This window comes from Pipistrellus kuhlii, unplaced genomic scaffold (assembly GCF_014108245.1).
Source record: "Pipistrellus kuhlii isolate mPipKuh1 unplaced genomic scaffold, mPipKuh1.p scaffold_m20_p_55, whole genome shotgun sequence".
Taxonomy (NCBI): Eukaryota; Metazoa; Chordata; class Mammalia; order Chiroptera; family Vespertilionidae; genus Pipistrellus; species Pipistrellus kuhlii.
In genome coordinates this window covers 832003-852337 of record NW_023425557.1, presented here as the reverse complement: position 1 = coordinate 852337, position 20335 = coordinate 832003, and the positions used below count along the sequence as shown (strand labels likewise).

Here is a 20335-nt window from a genome sequence, read left to right as displayed (position 1 = left end):
ATATATATATATATATATATATATATATATATATATATATACCAGCACATATAATATGCTATCATCTGTGTAAAAAGAGAATATATGTCCACACAATAGCACAAGTACTATAAAAGAGACTTGCAGCCAAAACCGGTTTGGCTCAGTGGCTGGAGTGTCGGCCTGAGGACTGAAAGGTCCCAAGTTCGATTCCGGTCAAGGGCATTACCTTGGTTGGGGCACAGTCCCAGTGGGGGGTGTGCTGGAGGCAGCTGATTGATGATTCTCTCTCATCAATGTTTCTAACTCTCCCTCTCTCTTCCTCTCTGTAAAAAAATCAATAAAATATATTTAAAAAAAAAAAAGAGAGAGAGAGAGAGACTTGCAATAGCCACTGCCTTTGGGAAGAATGGTAGACAAAGGAGAGAGATTTTGCACTGCAGACCCTTTTGTGTATTTAACATTTCGAACCACGTGACTATTGAACCTACGTAAAAACCGACACGGTGTTGTTGTAAATCCCTCCGCTTTACAAGGCGAAATAAATTTATGTAAAATGGAAACGTCACATCAGTCTGGACCACGGAAATCCAAAAGCTCACTTGCACGCCCATGGTCAGCGAATGAAAATAAACAGTGTCAGCGGATGGTCGTTGCCACTGGTTTCCTGCGGGGCCCGGAGACCAAGGCCTGCTCCCCGGGAAAAGGGGGGTTCGCGGGTTCCAGGCACTGAAGACAAGCCAGCGCTTGTCCGGGGCTCCCTCCTCGATCAGGAGCCTGAGGACAAGGGCCTCACTGTGTGAGCCGCTCTGAGTGCAGGCCTTGTCTGCACGGCCTGGTCAACGCCCACCGGCTCCCTCACGCACATCCGCCACCGAACTCTCTCCCGCACACAGCCTACCGGGCGCCTCCCTGCCGAGGACCTCCGGATCGCTCCGGGTCTCCGGGAATTCCCACTCTCACCCCCTCTAAGACTCCACCCCCGCCCCTGTTCACAGACCGCTCAACCTTCTCTCCACACGATCCTTCCTCTGAATCATCTCCGTATTCCCAGAATCCAGGACAGTCCGAATCAGGCACATAGTAGGGCACTCAACAGGTCCTTGTTGAATACATTGTTGAGAGTAAATCATTGTCTTCTTAACCTCCCTCCCAAACTCCCTCTGTCCTGATCTCCTTGTTCTGACTTATTTAGGGTTTCTTCTCTTAGCCCCGCCCTTGCCCCAGCCCCACGGTGGGCAAAACCATTAGTCCACAGAGCCAAATATCAACAGCACAACGACTGAATGGGCCACGAAGTTTCAATTGCACTGTACGTGCGTGCCCACACGTGGTATTTTGTGGAAGAGCCACGCTCAAGGGGCCAAAGAGCCGCACGTGGCTTGCGAGCCTCGGTTTGCCGACCACTGCCCTAGCCCCACACCTGGCTCCGCCCCAAATTTGGGGGCGCAAGGACTTAGCTTCAAAAACCCTCCATGGCCCTGCCCCTCCTCAGGCCACATCCCTAAACCAGCTCCCTCTTTCACTGGCCCCCCCCCCCAGCCCCCAATTCCTAGTCCACCCAGCACACAGCAACTTAGCCAAGCCCTGCTCCTCCAGCCTGTCCCCTGGCGCCCCCCCTCCGCAGACTCCTCCCACTTTTGCAGGGTCAACCCTTTCAGGGTCACAACCCCAAAGACCACAGGCCCCAGCTAACACCTGGGGCGGATCCGTCTCCTCTCCTGGCAACCAGCCCTTCGCTTCCTCAGTCCAGCCCCTCCTGGTCCTAGACAGGCCACGCCAGCTTAGCCCCCAAGGCACCAAGGGTCTGTCTTAGCGCCTCTGGTGCCATCTCCAACCCACACAACCTAGTCCGGTCCTGAGTCCGGGCCGAGGCCCTGCCCCGCAGCTCTAGGGCCAGGGCGCCTTACAGTTTCAAGATCCTACCCCATGGCCCCACCCCATGGCCAGGCTCCACCCCCACGGTCCCACCCATGACCAGGCCCCACCCCATGGCCAGGCCCCACCCAGGCCCCACCCCATGGCCAGACTCCACCCCATGGCCAGGCTCCACCCCCACGGTCCCACCCATGACCAGGCCCCACCCCATGGCTAGGCTCCACCCCAGGCCCCACCCCATGGCCAGGCTCCACCCCCACGGTCCCACCCTTGACCAGGCCCCACCCCATGGCCAGGCCCCACCCAGGCCCCACCCCATGGCCAGACTCCACCCCATGGCCCCACCCCATGGCCAGGCTCCACCCCCACGGTCCCACCCATGACCAGGCCCCACCCCATGGCCAGGCCCCACCCCATGGCCAGGCTCCACCCCAGGCCCCACCCCATGGCCAGGCCCACCCCATGGCTAAGCTCCACCCAGGCCCCACCCCATGGCTAGAACCCACCCCATAGACAGGCTCCAACCTCAGGCTCCACCCATGGCCAGGCCCCACCCCAGGGGCACCAGGCCATTCCAGAGCCACCCCTGTGGCCCTGCCCACTCTCCCGCCCAGCCCTCTGCGGGGTGTTCGCGGGCGGAGGGTTGAGGGTTGGAGCGGGGTTTGGGGTTTGGGGCCCCCCCTCGCCGCACACACCTCCGGCGGAGATGCGGCTCCAGGGGCACGCCGGGTACATGAAGGCCGCGTTCTGGATCTGGTCGTTGATGTCCTCGTCCTCGTTGAAGGGGAAGGTGCCGCTGAGGCTGACGTACATGATGACGCCCACGGACCACATGTCCAGGGAGCGGTTGTAGCCCTGGTTGAGCAGCACCTCGGGCGCCAGGTAGGCGGGCGTGCCCACCACCGAGCGGCGGAAGGACTTCTCCCCGATGATGCGCGCGAAGCCGAAGTCGCACAGCTTCACCTGCGGGAGGGGAGGGGAGGGGAGGGGAGGGCCTGAGGGTGCTGGGCTGCACCCACCAGGCCCCACCGCGGTATCCGGAGACATCACACATTAGTCCGGTCCAGGCTCCTCCCTCACTAGCCAGTGACTCCCACTCTGCTGCCTCGGTTTCTTCATCTGTCCGAGGAGGAGGAGGAGGAGGAGGAGGAGGAGCAGGAGGAGGAGAAGGAGGAGGAGGAAGAGAAGGAGAGGAGGAAGAGGAGGAGCAGGAGGAGGAGGAGAGGAGGAAGAGGAGGAGCAGGAGGAGGAGGAGGAGGAGCAGCAGGAGGAGGAGGAGCAGGAGGAGAAGGAGAAGGAGAGGAGGAGGAGGAGGAGGAGGAGGAGGAGGAAGAGAAGGAGAGGAGGAACAGGAGGAATAGGAGGAGGAGGAGGAGGAGGAGAGGAGGAAGAGGAGGAGCAGGAGCAGGGAGGAGGAGGAGCAGCAGGAGGAGGAGGAGCAGGAGGAGGAAGAGGAGAGGAGGAACAGGAGGAATAGGAGGAGGAGGAGGAGGAGGAGAGGAGGAAGAGGAGGAGCAGGAGGAGGAGGAGGAGAGGAGGAAGAGGAGGAGAAGGAAGAGAGGAGAAAGAGGAGGAGGAGCAGGAGGAGACTAGCACCATCCTCCAGGGTTGTCAGGAGGCCCTCCAGGAGTCAATCCATCTAAAGCTCACAGCTCAATAGACGCCCAGCTGGCAGTGGGCGCTCATAGCGCGCAGAGGGTCTCACAGCTCGCAGTGGGCGCTCACAGCGCGCAGTGGGCGCTCACAGCTCACAGTGGGCCTCACAGCTCGCAGTGGGCCTCACAGCACGCAGAGGGCGCTCACAGCGCACAGGGGGCCTCCCAGTGCACAGTGGGTCTCACAGCGCGCAGGGGGCGCTCACAGCGCACAGAGGGCGCTCACAGCGCACAGTGGGCCTCACAGCGGGCAGTGGGTCTCACAGCGCACAGTGGGCCTCACAGAGCACAGTGGGCCTCCCAGCGCGCAGAGGGCGTTCACAGCGCGCAGCGCACAGTGGGCCTCCCAGCGCACAGTGGGCCTCCCAGCGCACAGTGGGCCTCACAGCGCGCAGTGGGCCTCACAGAGCGCAGTGGGCCTCACAGAGCGCAGAGGTGCTCAGGCAGCGCTACCTGCCGCCACCCGCCACGGGAGCAGCCGGACCCCCCGGACTCCCAGATCCAGGGAATCACTGACCTGGGGGAACGGGTCGGCTGAGGCCAGCAGCACGTTCTCTGGTTTCAGGTCGCAGTGGACGATGTTCTTGAAGTGCAGGTGCCTCAGCGCCACCAGGATCTGCGGAGATGCAGCGGTCAGACAGAGGACAGGTCCTGCCCCAACGCTGCCTCCAGCAGCTGCCCTCCACGTCACCCATGGCCGCTCTGCGCCCCGAGGATGCGGCGGGGGCCACGGGGGCATTGGACACCAGAGAAAAAGCTCAGAGCCTGGACCATTTGCGTGAGATCGGAGCTGAACGCACGGCTCTGGAAAGGCTGAGCTTGCGGAGGTTTGGGGAGGTCCTGAGGGCCTCGGCACGTGCTGAGCTCCTGCTAAAAAGGAGCTATCAGTACAGCAACGGTTTCCAGGAGGCACTACTGTGTGACTCAGTTAAAGTGATTATTTTTTTCATCCGGTATGAAACTAATACAAAACAATACCAATGCGACATGCGTTATATATCAATCGGCTTCTCCTCCTCCTCTTCCTTTCCCCCGCGGAAAACCTGGCTCTCTGCCTATCAGCTTGTGACTTTTAGCAAGTCACTTTACCTCTCTGGGTCTCAGTTTTCCCATCTGTAAAATGGGAGCGATGACAGTACCATCCTTGTGGGTTGCTGTGAGGCTTAAACAAGTAGATGCATATAAAGTGCTTAGGACAGCCCTGACCGGTTTGGCTCAGTGGATAGAGCAGTGGCCTGCGGACTGAAGGGTCCCAGGTTCGATTCTGGTCCAAGGCACATGCCTGGGATGTGGGCTCCATCCCAGAAGGGGGTGTGCAGGAGGGAGCCGATCAATGATTTTTCGCCCATCATTGATGTTTCTATCTATCACTCTTCCTTCCTCGCTAAAATCAATAAAAACATAAAATTATAATAATAATTTTTATGGGGGGGCAATGGTAGCATATGTACACATATAAAACTTTAATAAAAATTGAAAATAATTTATTTTTAAAAGAGTATTCTATTTGGCAAACTGAACTTTTGTTAAAAAACAAAAAAACAAAAACAAAAACATGATCCCATTTGTAAGAATTTATCAGTAGGAACCACAGTTTTCCTTGAGTCTGTGAAAAAACAAAATACACAGGAAGTAGAGAGATGTAAGCAAGAAGCTATAATTTCTGTCTTAGAATGTAAATATTTGTTCCGCTGGGTGACTTTTGAGGACAGAAAAGCTGTTTGAAAGCCACTGCGGAGGTCCCGCCTCCTCATTACCGAGGTCCCAGCATGCACTGCACATCTCCTGGGCTCCCGTTTGGTGACTCCCCCGCCCCAGCAAATGTGGGGAGGAGAGGGGGCAGGTTGGAAGCTGGATAGATCCCGGCTCACATCTCACCGGACCGTCTCCTGGCCCTGAGACCTTGGGCAGGCCCCAGGCCCCTCCCTCCGCCTCAGTTTCCTCACCTGTAAGACGGGTTCTAGGGATACCTACCTCGAAGGGCAGCTGTGAGGCCTAAAGAAGTGAAGGCTGAGCCCAGGACTTGGGGTGGGGCAGGCAAGAAGCAGAAAAACAGAAATCTGCAGAGAGAGAGAGAGAGAGAGAGAGAGAAGAGCACAGACAGAGAGGAAGAGATGGGTGACCAGACAGAGACTGCCTCGGCTGCAGGCGGCAGCCGGTCCCCCTCGCCGCCTGAATCCCAGGAGCCTGCCTCAGTGGTTCTGTCCCCACCTGCAGGCTGGCCTGGCAGAGGCACACGGCTCGGAGAGCGAGGTCGCTGGGCCTGGGTAAAGGAGCAGAGCACTGGGGACTTTGCAACCAGCAGACAGCATGTCCCAGGATCAGGTGAGCGACCAGCCAGATGGGAAGGCCTTTCTAGAAAGGCCGTGAAAAGCGGAAGCCACAAAAGGCATCATTTAACATCGCACGAGTCACACTCTCTACGGCACATACACGTCATGGAAGAAATGAAGAGGAAAACAAATCTGGGATAAAAAAAAATCGAACACTGCCAGGACCAGTAGAGCATCGGTCTGTGGACTGAAAGGTCCCAGGTTCGATTCCAGGCAAGGGCATGTTCCTTGGTTGTGGGCACATCCCCAGTAGGGGGTGTGCAAGAGGCAGCTGATAGATGATTCTCTCTCATCGATGTTTCTAATTCTCTATCCCTCTCTCTTCCTCTCTGTGAAAAATCAATTAAATATATTTTAAAAAAATCAAATACTTTGATAAAGGACCCAAAGTCCCTCATATACAAAGAGTGTTTACAATTCAATAAGAATAATCCAATTGGAAAAAAAAGGTACAAGTCCTGGTCAGGGCACATACCCAGGTTGTCAATAAACATGAAAACATGGTCAGGCTCACTCCTGATTTTTAAACTGCGAAACGAAGCCACACGGGGTACCATTTCCCCACCCACCAGACTGGTGTTTAGGAAGAAGCGAGGAAACAGACTCCTGCAAGCTCTGTCGGTCACGGCGAAGATGTAAAGGGGTCTTAGAGGAAAACAGGGCAGCACGTTTAAGGAAATGGAAGGCGCATTCCCCTGGACTCAGAAGTCGACTGTCTGAGTGTCTTCTACTGAAATCCTCCTGCAACGTCTGTAGATGGATGTTCGCAGAATATCGCTTGTAATAGTGGGAAAGTGAAAACAAGCGACATGGCTCAGTGGATAGAGCGGCGGCCTGCGGACTGAAAGGTCCCAGGTTCGGTTCCGGTCAAGGGCATGTACCTTGGTTGCGGGCACATCCCCAGTAGGGGGGGTGCAAGAGGCAGCTGATCGATGATTCTCTCATCAATGTTTCTAACTCTTTATCCCTCTCTCTTTCTCTCTGTAAAAAAAAAAAAAAAAAAAAAAAAAAAAATCAATAAAATATATTAAAAAAAGAAGAAGAAAAAGAAAAGTGCAGTATAGTAAGCGCATGAACCGGGAACACATATCGCCCTATGTCATATACATGATTGCAGTGCTGCGCCTTTATATGACTGACTGTCCACACGTGAGGGTAACGCATCGCGCCACGACCTCATGAGGCTGCGATGTCACTCGGCAGCAGCGCCTTTTCAGCCCCATTGCAAAGTGAGGGGACCACGGTCGTGCATGTGGCCCACTGATGACTGACACGTCGCTCTGTGGGGCATGCCTGCAGTAGTAACTACTATGATGCCCATTATTTCCTACTTATTTCCTATTACGTTTCTGATTGCTCGATGGTCTGTCCTGATTTGACTCTATGTTTTTTACAATTTGTGCACCGGAGGGGGGTTCCTCCAGCCGGGCCTGCTCCCTCTCGCAGTCCGGGACCCCTCAGGGCTTAGGCAGGCAGGCGGACATCCCCCGAGGGGTCCTCAGTGCTGCCACTGAGGCTGGAGAGGCTGCCTACCGCCACCAGCACTGTGCTCGCCAGCTGGGAGCCCGGCTTCTGGCTGACCGGTGCTCCCCCTGTGGGAGCGCACTGGCCACCAGGGGGCAGCTCCTGCACTGAGCATCTGCCCCCTGGTGGTCAGTGTGTGTCATAGCAACTGGTCGTTCCCCCGTTCAGTCGATTTGCATATTAGGGTTTTATGATATAGGATTATTATTTCCATTATTCTTCCTGTTGTTATGATTAGCCTGTTATAGTTTTCTATTGCCCACTCTTGTGACTCCTGCCCAGTGTCTGCCCGACCTCTCAGGCACAGGGGGCCACTCCGACGGGGCGGCTGCCCAGGGCCGTCGGGAGCGGGCAGGGCGGTGACGGGGGCCGGGCAGGGGTGGCGGGGGCAGGGCGGGGGCGGGGGCGGGGGCAGGGGCTGGGGCGGGCAGGGCGGGGGCGGGGGCAGAGGGGTGGCGGGGGCGGGCAGGGCGGGGCGGGGGCAGAGGGGTGGCGGGGGCGGGCAGGGCGGGGCAGGGCCGGGGGCGGGCAGGGCGGGGCGGTGGGGGGCAGGGCGGGGCCGGGCAGGGGTGGCGGGGGCAGGGGGGTGGCGGGAGCGGGCACGGCGGGGGCGGGGCGGGGGCGGGCAGGGCGGCGGCGGGGCAGGCGGCGCACCTGGGTGATGAGGAACTTGGTGAGGCGCTCGGGCAGCCGGCCCTTCTCGCTGGACAGGATCGTCTCCAGCATGTCCCCGTGCAGCTTCTCCATCACCACGAACACCTTCTCCGGCGTCTCGAACATGCACTCCAGGTTCACGATCCCCGGGTGCCGCAGGCTCTGCAGCGGGAGGGCGGGCGAGGCGGCTCAGGGCCCAGGCCAGCCCTGCGCCGGGCCCAGAGGACAGGCGCCGGGCAGAGGGTGACAGACAAGAGGAAGGGTGTCCCTGGGGCGTCACTGGGGGAGGGGCTTCCGCAGGCCCAGTCCGAGCGGCCGCTCTGCGCCCCCGGGGGCCGGAGGGATCCGACTTCACATCACCCGATTCCGGCGCAGGCGGGTGGCGGGAGGGTGGCAGGTGGAGTGTGGGGGAAATGGGAAGAATCTCCGTATTTCTGTCTTGTATTTTTTTTTTATTTTTTTTTTTTTTTAAATATATTTTATTGATTTTGTACAGAGAGGAAGGGAGAGAGATAGAGAGTTAGAAACATCGATGAGAGAGAGTCATCGATCAGTTGCCTCTTGCACACCCCCCACTGGGGATATGCCCGCAACCAAGGTACATGCCCCCGACCGGAATCGAACCCGGGTCCCTTCAGTCCCCAAGCCGATGCCCTATCCATTGAGCTAAACCGGTCCCGGCCGTATTTCTGTCTTTTAAAAATATAGATATCTTATTAATTTTTTACAGAGAGGAAGGGAGAGAGTTAGAGAGCTAGAAACATCGAGAAACATCGATCAGCTGCCTCCTGCACACCCCTACTGGGGATGTGCCCGAAAGCAAGGTACATGCCCTTGACCGGAATCGAACCCGGGACCTTTCAGTCCGCAGGCGGACGCTCTATCTACTGAGCCAAACCGGTTTCCGTGTAAGGCGCAGATTTAAAAGTCAGATATACAGTCCTAACCGGTTTGGCTCAGTGGATAGAGCGTCGGCCTGCGGACTGAAAGGTCCCGGGTTCGATTCCGGTCAGGGGCATGTACCTTGGTTGCGGGCACATCCCCAGTAGGAGGTGTGCAGGAGGCAGCTGATCGATGTTTCTAGCTCTCTATCCCTCTCTCTGTAAAAAATATATAAAATATATTAAAAAAAAAGTCTGCACCTTCTCCCTCTTCCCCCCCGCCCTGGCCTGGCCTGACCCCATCTCCCCCACCCAGGTCCCCACCCAGCCTCTGCCTTGGGCTCCAGTCCCACCCCTCCAATGGCGGCCGAAGGACCTTCTGAAGTGCACACCTGCTTCTGCCCTTCCTCGCTGAAGACGCTTCCATGGCTCCCCGGGCCCCTCAGGAGCAGCTGCAGTGTGACCCCAGCTGCCTCCCGGGCCTCACCACCCACCCCCAAACCCCTAACCCCGGCGTCTTCGCCTGCCTGGCGGGGGCACGTCCCCTTTCACCTCCAGCCTGTGCACGGGCACCGGCCCACCCTCACTCTCAGCATGGGAAGCCCTCCCGCCCCAGTCCCGCCCTCTCCGGTTCCCCCTCCCTGGGGAGGCCAGAGGGATCTGCGGATGCATGGCCCTGACCCTGTCCAGCCCCTGCTGGGACAGGCTCCCCAGCGCCCCCAGGAGGAGCCCGGGCACCTCACGGCCTCTCAGGCGGCCGCGGGCCCTGAAGGGAGGACCTGGGGAGGGGGGGGGGCCTTCCTGGCGGAAGCGTGGACCCGGCCCCGGGCACCTGCAGGATGGCCACTTCGTTCCGGAGCTGGCTCTCCTGCTTGGTGGGGAAGCGCAGCTTGTCGATGACCTTGACGGCGACGTCCCGGCCGGTTTTCCGGTGCTTTCCTGGGCGGGGGAGGGCAGGCGGGGTGAGGGGCAGGGCCTGGCCTCCTGGCCGGAGGGCCTCCGCCCGCCCACAGAGACCGCCCCCCAGCACGGCGAAGGGATGGAAGGCCATGAGGTGGCTCTGAGGGGCCCCCGGAATAAATGCGAATGAAGGGAGGTGAAGGCTGCTCCGAGGAGGGGACTGACTACATGGGAAACTCGCTGACGCCCCGGCTGGTTTGGCTCCATGAACAGAACGTCAGTCTGCAGACTGAAAGGTCCTGGGTTCGGTTCCCGGCCAAGGGCACAGGCCCGGGTTGTGGGCTCGATCCCCAGTAGGGGGCGTGCAGGAGGCAGCCGATCCATGATTCTCTCTCATCACTGATGTTTCTCTCTCTCTCTCCTTCTCCCTTCCTCTCTGACATCAATAAAAATATGTTAAAAAGAAAGAAAACTCGATTGACAACCCATCAGCATCCAGGCTGCAGCCCTGGGCCTGGCTCCGCTGGTAGCAGGATGGTGCACCAGGAGGTGCCAGTCTATGGGGTCCCGGCCGGGCCCACGCCCGGTGTGCAGGTTGGTCCCCAGGAGAGGGGAGCCGGAGGCAGCCATCGGTGTGCAGTCCCGGCGCTAGCTCTGTAGCCAGTCCGAGGGCAGGTCGGCCTTCCCCGATCGGACCAGGAGAAAGCCCCTGGGATTCCCAGTGGGAACAGGAGACCCTGACACTCTGTCCCCAGATTTTTTTAATATTTTATTGATTTTTTACAGAGAGGAAGGAAGAGGGATAGAGAGGTAGAAACATCGATGAGAGAGAAACATTGATCAGCTGCCTCCTGCACACCCCCCACCGGGGATGTGCCCGCAACCGAGGTACATGCCCCTGACCGGAATCGAACCCGGGACCCTTCAGTCCTCAGGCCGACGCTCTATCCGCTGAGCCACACCGGTTTCGGTGAGAATCTAGCTTTCTAATCAACCAGAGCAGGAGGTGACGTGGCCCACAGGAAGGGAAGGTCTGGAGCCCAGGGAGGTGTCCTTACCGCCGTAGACCACTCCGAACTGCCCCGAGCCCAGCACCTCGTCCGGGAAGATCTGGTAGACGGTGGCGATGTCCTGCGGGGGGGCGGGGAGGGTCAGGGCTGCCCATGGAGATGGGGGTGGAGGGGACGGGGGAGGCGAGAGAACTGGGGGAGAGTGAAACAGGGGAGACATCCTTGGGGGGGCCCGGGGGTGTGGGCAGGGGTCTCACCACGTTCTCTTGGATCTGACTGTTAGACACGGAGATGCTCAGAGACGCTTGTCCTGGGGGAGGGGAGGGGAGAGGCGGAGTGAGGGGACCCCAGGCTCAGGGTTCCATCCCTCCGGAGCCAGGCGTCCGAGGCGCATTGTCAGGCTGCGAACCTCAGTCTCCTCGTCCGGAGGCTGGGCCTCTATGAGGGCCCCCTCCCAGGGCCAGAGAGGCGGGCACATGCCAGGTGCTGAGCGGCTGGGGGAGAGGTGCTGTCAGGAATGATGTCGCTGAGCATTCCACCCTGTGACCTCCGCGACAAGCGAGGCCTGCCGGCCCCATTTTACAGGGGAGGAAACTGAGGCTGGGGGAAAGTCCAGACTGACTCCAGCATCTTCCCCTGAACTCGATCCCCCCCCCCCGCCAACAAGTGACACGCCCAACGAGACCCGACACTTCCAAAGTCCTGGTCCTTCTGCCATTTTTCAATGTCTCTCCCGTCTCCACGGAGACATCAACGCACGTCCCCTTTCCTCATCTCCCTGCCCCAGTCCTGCCCTCTCCGGTTCACCCTCCCTGGGGAGGCCACACGGATCTGCGGACGCACACACCTGACCCTGTCCATCCCCTGCTAGGACCCTGCCTGGCTCCCCAGTGCCCCCAGGAGGAAGCCCAAGCTCCTTTCATGGCCTTCCTCATCTATCTCTTCGATTTGAAGCCCTACTACGTGTGTGTCCCCGCCACATTGCGCTCCTTGCTGGGCCTCAGACACAGCAAGTTCTCTCCTGTCTCTTGCCTTCGCTTGTGCTGTTCCCTCTGCAGGAATGTCCTCTTTCCCTGTCATGGATTTAATTTAAAATCCTCTTCATGCTCTGGCCGGTGTGGCTCAGTTGGCTGAGCATCATCCATGAACCGAAAGGTCACTGGTTCGATTATTAATCAGGGCACACAGCCAGGTTACGGGTTCGATCCCTGATCAGGGCGCACACGGGAGGCAACCGATGGATGTTTTTCTCTCTCTCCCTCTCCCTCCCCCTCCCCCTTCCATTCTTTCTAAAATCGATAAAAACTTTTTAAATCCTCATCCAAGGATATTTTCCATTGATTTTTAGAGAGAATGGAAGAGAGAGGGAAAAACAGAAATATATATTTTAAAAATATTTTTATTGATTTCAGACAAGGAGAGGGAGATAGAAGCATCAATGATGAGAATCATTGATCAGCAGCCTCCTACATGCCCCCCACTGGGGATTGAGCTCACAACCCAGGCCTGTGCCCTTGACCAGAATCGAACCTGGGACCCTTCAGTCTGCAGGCCAACACTCTATCCATTGACCCAAACCGGCCAGGGCTAAACACATTTTTTATAATCCTCCTCCTCGCCAAAACCGGTTTGGCTCAATGGATAGAGCGTTGGCTTGGGGACTGAAAGGTCCCGGGTTCAATTCCGGTCAAGGGCATGTACCTTGGTTGCGAGCACATCCCCAGTGGAGGGTGTGCAAGAGGCAGCTGGTCGATGACTCTCTCTCATTGATGTTTCTAACTCTTTATTTCTCTCCCTTTCTCTCTGTAAAAAATCAATAAAATATATTTTTTTTTAAAAAAATCCTCCTCCTCTTTCAGTCGCAGTCTCACTCCTGGGGCCTGTCAGATGACTCTGGCGTGTGCTCTGAGTCTCAGCTGTCACTGTGCTGGATGATCTGGTTCATGTCTGCCACCCACACTGCATTACAAGCTCCAGAAGGCTGGCCACCTGGCACTCTCTGCTCATCCTTCGCCTCTGCCCGACACCATTTCCCATTCGCTTTCCCTACCTCGCCCCTCCTCAGCTTCCAGGCCTCAGCCCAGGTGCTGCCTCCTCCAGGAAGCCCTTCTGGATTCGCAGTCTGGGCCGGCCCCTTCGCCGGCCCTCTGCAGCCCCCTGGTCCCCATGTCCCAGCATCACCCTAAGGCCAGCTCCATCTCCCCGAGCGGGCGGGTCACAGCTGTGTGCCCCACACCATCCAGCAGCGGCAGGCAGAGGGGGCAGTCCGTAAATGCATGAATCCCAAACTCTAAACTCACCCAGCAAAACTCAGAAAGAGAGTGCAAACGCGATCCCTAACTCTGCATGATGCTGCAGAGGCGAAGGGAACCAGGTTTGCTAACGTAATTGTGGTGATAGAAACGTATGAGCCTCAGAAGCTCCTGAGGCGGTTCATTCTATCCTAGTACAACGTAAAAAAACAAAAAACAAAAAAACCTCAGCCGAACCGGTTTGGCTCCGTGGATAGAGCATCAGCCTGCGGACTGAAAGGTCCCAGGTTCGATTCCGGTCAAGGGCAGGTACCTTGGTTGTGAGCACATCCCCAGTAGGGCGTGTGCAGGAGACAGTTGGTCGATGTTTCTCTCTCAGTGTTTCTAGCTCTCTATCCCTCTCCTTTCTTCTCTGTGAAAAATCAATAAAATATATTTTAAAAAAAACAAACTCAGAAAGAGAGAGACGCCCAAAGCCACCCATCAAGGCCAGGCCTTCATGGATTTTGGACTCAGGCCTGCTGAGTCCAGAAGCCACGTCTGTCACTGTGCCATTGCCTGTCCCCCCCCACACACACACCCTCGCCCTGTCCTCTGCTCCCAGCAGGGGGACTCACTGTGGGGCTCGTGGCCCGGGGCGCTGGGCGCGTCCTGGAGGATGACGGGCATCAGGGCCTGGCGGATGGCCGTCTCCCAGCCCCGGGCGGCCTCGGCCCCCTGCCCGCTGGGCCCGCCGGGGGCCCCGCCCGGCGTCTCGCCCACGAAGTAGGTGGCGTTGGCGGTGACGATCTCGAAGCAGTGCGGGTTGGTGCCCGGGGGCACCAGGCTGAAGTTCTGGGCGGGCTCCACGGTGAGGATCTCGGACAGCGGGATCTCCTGGCGGGACCCAGAACAGCGCCGTGAGCACCCAGCAGGCCCCGGAGCGCCCCGCGCTCGGCACAGAATCCGGTGTCAGCGGTGGAGCCGAGGGAAGGGAGCGGCCAGGACAGGCGCCTGGTGGCACTGACACCGAAGCAGACCAGAGCGGAGAGAAGAGGCCGGCAGCCAGAGCACCGGGGGACAGGGCACATGCAAAGGCCTGTGGTGGGAAAGGCCGCAGTGGGGTGTCATGTTTGATGGATAAATGAAGGCAATGAGGTGAGGGCCAGGCCATACAGGGCCTCCTGGGCCACAGGGAAGAGCCCAGACTCTGTCTCCAGGGCCCCGGGAGCCATGGGAGGGTGTGGAGCTACCTCTCTGGCTGTGTCAAGAGGGGTTGGGAGCCCTAGCTGGGTTGCTCAGTGGTTAGAGCACTAGCCTGCAGACTGAAGGGTCATGGATTCGCTTCCCAGTCAAGGACATGTGCCTTGGTTGCAGGCTCAATCCTCAGCCTGGATTGGGAGGCAACCAATGAATGTGTCTCTCTCACATCGATCTCTCTCTCTCTCTCTCTCTCTCTCTCTCTCTCCTCCTCCCTCCCTTCTACCCTCCTTTCTCTTCTCTCTAAAAATCAGCTGGCATGGCTCAGTGGTTGAGCATCCACCCCTGAACCAGGAGGTCATGGATCAATTCCCTGTCAGGGCCCATGCCCGGATTGCAGGCTCAATCCCTGTGTGGGGTGTGCAGGAGGCAGCTGATCAATGATTCTTTCCCATCACTGATGATTCTATCTCTCTCTCTCCCCCTCTCCCTTCCTCTCTGAAATCAATAAAAGTATTTTAAAAATGAACAAATACATACAAATAAAAATCAATGGAAAAATATCCTCGGGTAAGGATAAAAAAAATTTTTTTAAAAAGGCTTCTCTCTCTCCCTCTCTCTCTCTCTCTCTCAAATCAATCAATAAAAAACAACAAATAAGCTGTAAAGAGAGTGGGTGGGAGAGGAATGGAATGAGAGGAGGCCGAGAAGGAGGTCGGCGGGCCTGGGTGGGAGGGAAAGGGCAGGGTCCGTGGGGAGAGAAATGTGTCTGCTTTGGAAAGTACGGAAAGAGAAAGGAAGGAGGGAGGGGAAAGAGAGCGAAAGAAAGACAGACTGAAGAGCCAGGAGCAGAGGTGATGGCGGGGAGGCGTTTGAGAGGCGGAGGCGGTCAGGGAGCACGGTGTGAGCAGGCGGGGAGAGTGAGAGGGGACCAGCCTGGGCGGGTGCAACAGGCCCCTGGGTTTACTCCAAGGACAGAGGAGCCATCGCGGGGTGCTGAGGTTCTAACCGACTCCTCAGGCTGCTCTGTGAGGAAAGACTGAGGTGAAGGCAGAGCGGGGCCAGCGAGAACACAGCCACACCAGCCAGGGGAGGGAGAGAGGCGGCGTGGCTGGAACACAGTGCTGACGGGAGGTGGTGATGAATACAAATAATCCCATAAGTTGCCCTAACCCGTTTGGCTCAATGGATAGAGCATCAGCCTGCAGACTGAAGGGTCCCAGGTTCGATTCCGGTCAAGGGCATGTACCTTGGTTGCGGGCACATCCCCAGCAGGGGTTGTGCAGGAGGCAGCTGATCGATGTTTCTCTCTCATCGATGTTTCTAACTCTCTATCCCTCTCCCTTCCTCTCTGTGAAAAATCAGTAAAATATATTTAAAAACAAACAAAAACAAATAATTCCATAAGTGAATTACAAAGTAATAACGATCACAAGTTTATAATTACTGGGAGCTTGGCCCATGCCTGGCCCCAAGCTAACTGCTCCTTGTGGGCACACCGTCTCTGATTCTGGCGCGGTCCTGAGGGGCGGCTATTCTTTGGGGCCCTTTACGAGTGAGCGCACGCAGGTGAGCTGGGCTGGAAGGCGATGGGGCCGCTTGCCGATGAGCCATCAGACGTGTGTGCGGGGAGAGGGTACGGTCCGTGGACGTTTGGCTGGAGCAGTTGGGCCAGGAATCAAGAAGGTGGTGGGCAAAGAAGGAAAGCCTGAGGCGGCTGGGAGCCCGAGACTCACCTTGTAGTATCTGTTGGTTGTGTTGTTCTGGAAGAGGGTGATGCACTTGCTGTCCAGGCGCCAGTAGTGCCGCTTCCTCTGTTGGGAGAGGTGTTGGAGGTGAGGGTGTCTCCCCTGGTGAGGGCACCTACCTGCCAACAGCCAGGCCCCGCCCCCACGCCTCTCCCCGCCCCCAAGCCCAGCCTTAGCCCCGCCCCTGAGCCCGCCCCGCCCCAAGCTTCTCCCCGCCCCTGAACCCAGCCTTAGCCCCGCCCCCAAGCCTCTCCCCGCCCCTGAACCCAGCCTTAGCCCCGCCCCCAAGTCTCTCCCCGCCCCTGAACCCAGCCTTAGCCACGCCCCCTGACTCCCGCCCCTGAACCCAGCCTAAGCCACGCCCCCTGATGCCTGCCCCATCACTGAACTCAGCCTTAGCCACGCCCCTGACTCCCGCACAGCCCCGCCCACCCAAAAGCCCCGCCCCTGACAAGCTCGTTCTGACCCGCCCCTGGCCCCGCCCACTCACCAGGGTGTCCTTGTTGCTGTAATGAACCACCCAGCCTTCGTGCAGGGTGCTGCTGGATTTCCGCGTCGTGTGTCGCACTGACTGCACCACCCTCATGAGGGGGATGTACCCCAGGGAGCTGAGGGGGGCGGAGAAGGGGTGGGAGGTTAATACAAGGGTAAGGTGACCAGAAGTCCCAATTTTTAACAATTTGTCCCGCATCCCGCAGCGTTTTAAAAATGTCCTGATTTTTATCGGGACTTTTTTTTTTTTTTTAATATATTTTATTGATTTTTTTTTACAGAGAAGAAGGAATTGGGATAGAGAGCTAGAAATATCGATGAGAGAGAATCATCGACCAGCTGCCTCTTGCACACCCCCTACTGGGGATGTGCCCGCAACCACGGTACATGCCCTTGACCGGAATCGAACCCGGGACCTTTCAGTCCGCAGGCCGACGCTCTATCCATTGAGCTAAACCGGTTTCGGCGGGACTTTTTTTTTTTTTTAATTTATTGATTTTTCACAGAGAGGAAGGAAGAGGGTTAGAGAGCTAGAAACACCGATGAGAGAGATGCATCGACCAGCTGCCTCCTGCACACCCCCTACTGGCGATGTGCCCGCAACCAAGGTACATGCCCTTGACCAGAATCGAACCCGGGACCTTTCAGTCCGCAGGCCGACGCTCTATCCACTGAGCCAAACCGGTTTCAGCTTTATCGGGACTTTTTTAAAACCCTGAGGGATGCGAGACAAATTGTCAAAAATCAGGGAATCTACAAAACAGGGGGGAACGTGTGCCCTCCCCCAAAACAACTCCCAAGCTGCCCAGCGATGCCCCTTGGGTAAGGTGACCAGCAGTTGTTTTGGGGGAGGGCACACGTTCCCCCGTTTTGTAGATTCCCCATAATGAGGACGGAGGCTTTTTACTGAAAGGCTGGGTTCGCAAACCAGGCTGCCTGGTAAGTAACCCAGCTCTTCATGCCTCCGTTTCTCTCCCCAGAGGGGTGCTGAGGCGTGGAAACCTCTCTGAGGGGCTGAGCCCCGTGCTTGGCCCACAGTGGGCCTTGCGGTGCTAATTCCCACCGAGTCCAGGGATCCTGCAGCCAGGTGTGCGGGAGGCAGGGAGTGGGGGGATTTCAATGGCTGAGTTACCAGTTCCTAAACAAACATAACGTACATTACAACATGCTTCTATGAAAACGAGTTAAAAATGTACATCAGGCCCAGCCAGCATGGCTCAGTGGCTGAGTGTGTTGACCTATGAACCAAGAGGTCATGGTTTGATTCCCAGTCAGGGCGCAGCCCGGGTTGCGGGCTGGATCCCCAGTGTCGGGCGTGAGGGAGGCAGCCGATCGATGATTCTCTCTCACCATTGATGTTTCTGTGTCTCTCTCTCCCTCTTCCTTCCTCTCCGAAGTAAAAAAATATATATCTAAAAAATAAATAATATTTTTAAAAAATGTAAATCATGAAGTTGGAGAGCGAAGTGTGGGCAGAGAAGAAGATCTGCCTCGGGAACCTGGGTAATTTTCGGGTAGAGGTGACGGTACCCCATTGCAGAGATGGGGAAGGGCATGCCCAGGGTACCTCTGGGCCTTGCCCCCCTCGGCTTCCTCCTCCTCGCTGGGGTGGAGGGCGTTTTCCGAGTGGGAGCCTGGGATGATGCCGGAGTCGTCGGACTCATCCATGCTCTTGTCGGCCTCGCTGAAGTCCGTGGCCTCCTCCATCGGCACGTCTGAGGGGGACAGGGCATCAGAGGCCTCCCCCCCCCGCCCGCCCCGGCCTGGCCCAGCTCCTGCCGGCTCAGCCAGCAGCCCCTTACCTCCGTTGATGAGCACCTCTCCCAGGCAGTCATTGGGGACGCGGGTGGCACAGCGCTTGTGGCAGTTGAACTTGCAGTCTGGGGGGAGGGAGAGGGAAGAGAGGTCACCTGAAGTGCTGACTCTGACCCCTAACCACCCGTCTCAGAGAGGCTGCTCTTGCTGCTTGGGCAGGAGACTGGCTGCCCCTTCCATCCACGGCTGTCCCCCTTTGGAGGGAGTCTCTCCAACGATGGAGAGATGAGAGTAAACCGGGGGGAAGGGGGCGGTATAGCAGACCAAGTGCTGTGACTCTAAGCCTCCGGTGTTCAAACAACATATATGATATTGAAACTAAAAAAAAAAAAAATTCAAATGCAAAGGAAAAAGTTCCCGGAAGAAGCCAGAGCTACCCGTTACCCTGGACTAGTAAAACTCTGGAATGTAGCAGGATCTAGCGTTCTGGGATTCTAGACTTGGAACACTCGAGGGCAGGGTTTCTCAGCCTTTGGCGCCATGAACATTTGGGGCTGGCTCATTTCTTGTTGGGGGGTTGGGGGGGGGGCTGTCCTGTGCACCATAGGATGTTTAGCACACCCCTGACTTCTCCCCACTCGATAACGGTTGCACTATCCCTATGTGATAAGCAAAATGTCTCTCAACATCCCGGGTGTGTGTGTGTGTGTGTGTGTGTGTGTGTGTGGATATTTACATCACGGTTCATTAACAGTAGCAAAATTACAGCTACGAAGTAGCAACAAAAATAATTTTATGGCTGAAACCCGTTTGGCTCAGTGGATAGAGTGTCGGCCAGCGGACTGAAAGGTCCCAGGTTCGATTCCGGTCAAGGGCATGTATTATACCTTGGTTGCGGGCACATCCCCAGTAGGAGGTGTGCAGGAGGCAGCTGATAGATGATTCTCTCTCATTGATGTTTCTAACTCTCTATCTCTCTCTTCCTCTCTGTAAAAAAATTAATAAAATATATTTAAAATAATAATAATAATAATAATAATAATAATTGTATGGTTGGGGGTCACCACAACATGAGAAACTGTATTAAAGGGTCGTGGCATGAGGAAGGTGGAGAACCACTGATCTAGAATGTGATTAGTATAAGGCTCTAGGGCACTATACACCAGCGGTTCTAGAATTTGGTAAAAAACAAACAAACAAACACTTATTTTCTAAGGTTCTGTGTTCCAGATTTCCAAGACATGCCCACCCCCTACCCCCCAAGTTCAATGTCCAAGTTTCTAGACCTCAACACGCATCTCTGGCTCTAGATTACTGAGACTCCTTCATGGCCAAGGTTTGACAGGGACCCGAGTTCTACCGTTCTGGATTTCTAAGCCTCCAGAAGCGGGTGATTCCAAGGTTTCTGTACATCCAAGATTCTAGAACTTAATGTTACTACTGCTCTTCAGCTCTCAACATCCGAGATTCTAGCATTTGATTGTTCCAGTGAATTTTAGAATTGCGTGGCTCTACGTTTTTACCTGTCTAGATCCCGGGTGTTCTATTATAGAATTTGAATTCAACATTCCGGAGTTCTAGACCCCTAAGACTCCATGGTTCTACTTCTAAGACTCAAATGTTACGGTTGTAGGCCTCTGTTACTCTCAAATCCTGGTTCTAAAGTTCTAACATTTTGCCGAAACCAGTTTGGCTCAGTGGATAGAGTGTCGGACTGCGAACTAAAGGGTCCCAGGTTCGATTCCAGTCAAGGGCATGTACCTTGGTTTCGGGCACATCCGCGGTGTGGGGTGTGCAGGAGGCAGCTGATGGATGTTTCTCTCTCATCAATGTTTCTAGCTCTCTATCGCTCTCCCTTCCTCTCTGTAAAAAAAAAAAAAAAAAAAAAAATCAATAAAATATATATTAAAAAAATAAAATAAAAGTTCTAACATTTTGAGAATCTACAATTTGGCAGTTCTCATCGCTTCTCGGCCTTTTGGCTAAGATCAAGTGTACAATTTGGCAGTTCTAGGATCTATCTAAAACCCAGTGGTTGCTTTAGCTGAATTCTACGATCCAGAATTCTTGAATCCTATGTGTCTACTGTTCTCTG

The 20335-nt window shown here is 56.4% G+C and overlaps 1 protein-coding gene and 1 non-coding gene across 3 annotated transcripts in view; one reads left to right on the top strand and one right to left on the bottom strand.

The window, feature by feature from the left end:
- PRKD2 (protein kinase D2) overlaps positions 1–20335 on the bottom strand; it is a 34353-nt gene that overhangs the window by 1302 nt on the left and 12716 nt on the right. For both annotated transcript variants that reach the window (XM_036416378.2, XM_036416377.2), the window contains exons 7-17: positions 18288–18365; positions 18053–18200; positions 16484–16601; positions 15982–16059; positions 13684–13942; positions 11072–11124; positions 10863–10935; positions 9737–9843; positions 8024–8185; positions 4030–4128; positions 2553–2820 (exon numbers count right to left, since the gene is read on the bottom strand). In XM_036416378.2, the coding sequence (XP_036272271.1) occupies positions 2553–2820; positions 4030–4128; positions 8024–8185; positions 9737–9843; positions 10863–10935; positions 11072–11124; positions 13684–13942; positions 15982–16059; positions 16484–16601; positions 18053–18200; positions 18288–18365 (1443 nt within the window). The remainder of the gene's footprint in view (positions 1–2552; positions 2821–4029; positions 4129–8023; positions 8186–9736; positions 9844–10862; positions 10936–11071; positions 11125–13683; positions 13943–15981; positions 16060–16483; positions 16602–18052; positions 18201–18287; positions 18366–20335) is intronic.
- Positions 13136–13268, top strand: LOC118706846. The gene has a single exon (XR_004984135.1). It is a non-coding gene; the product is annotated as a small nucleolar RNA SNORA66 (small nucleolar RNA).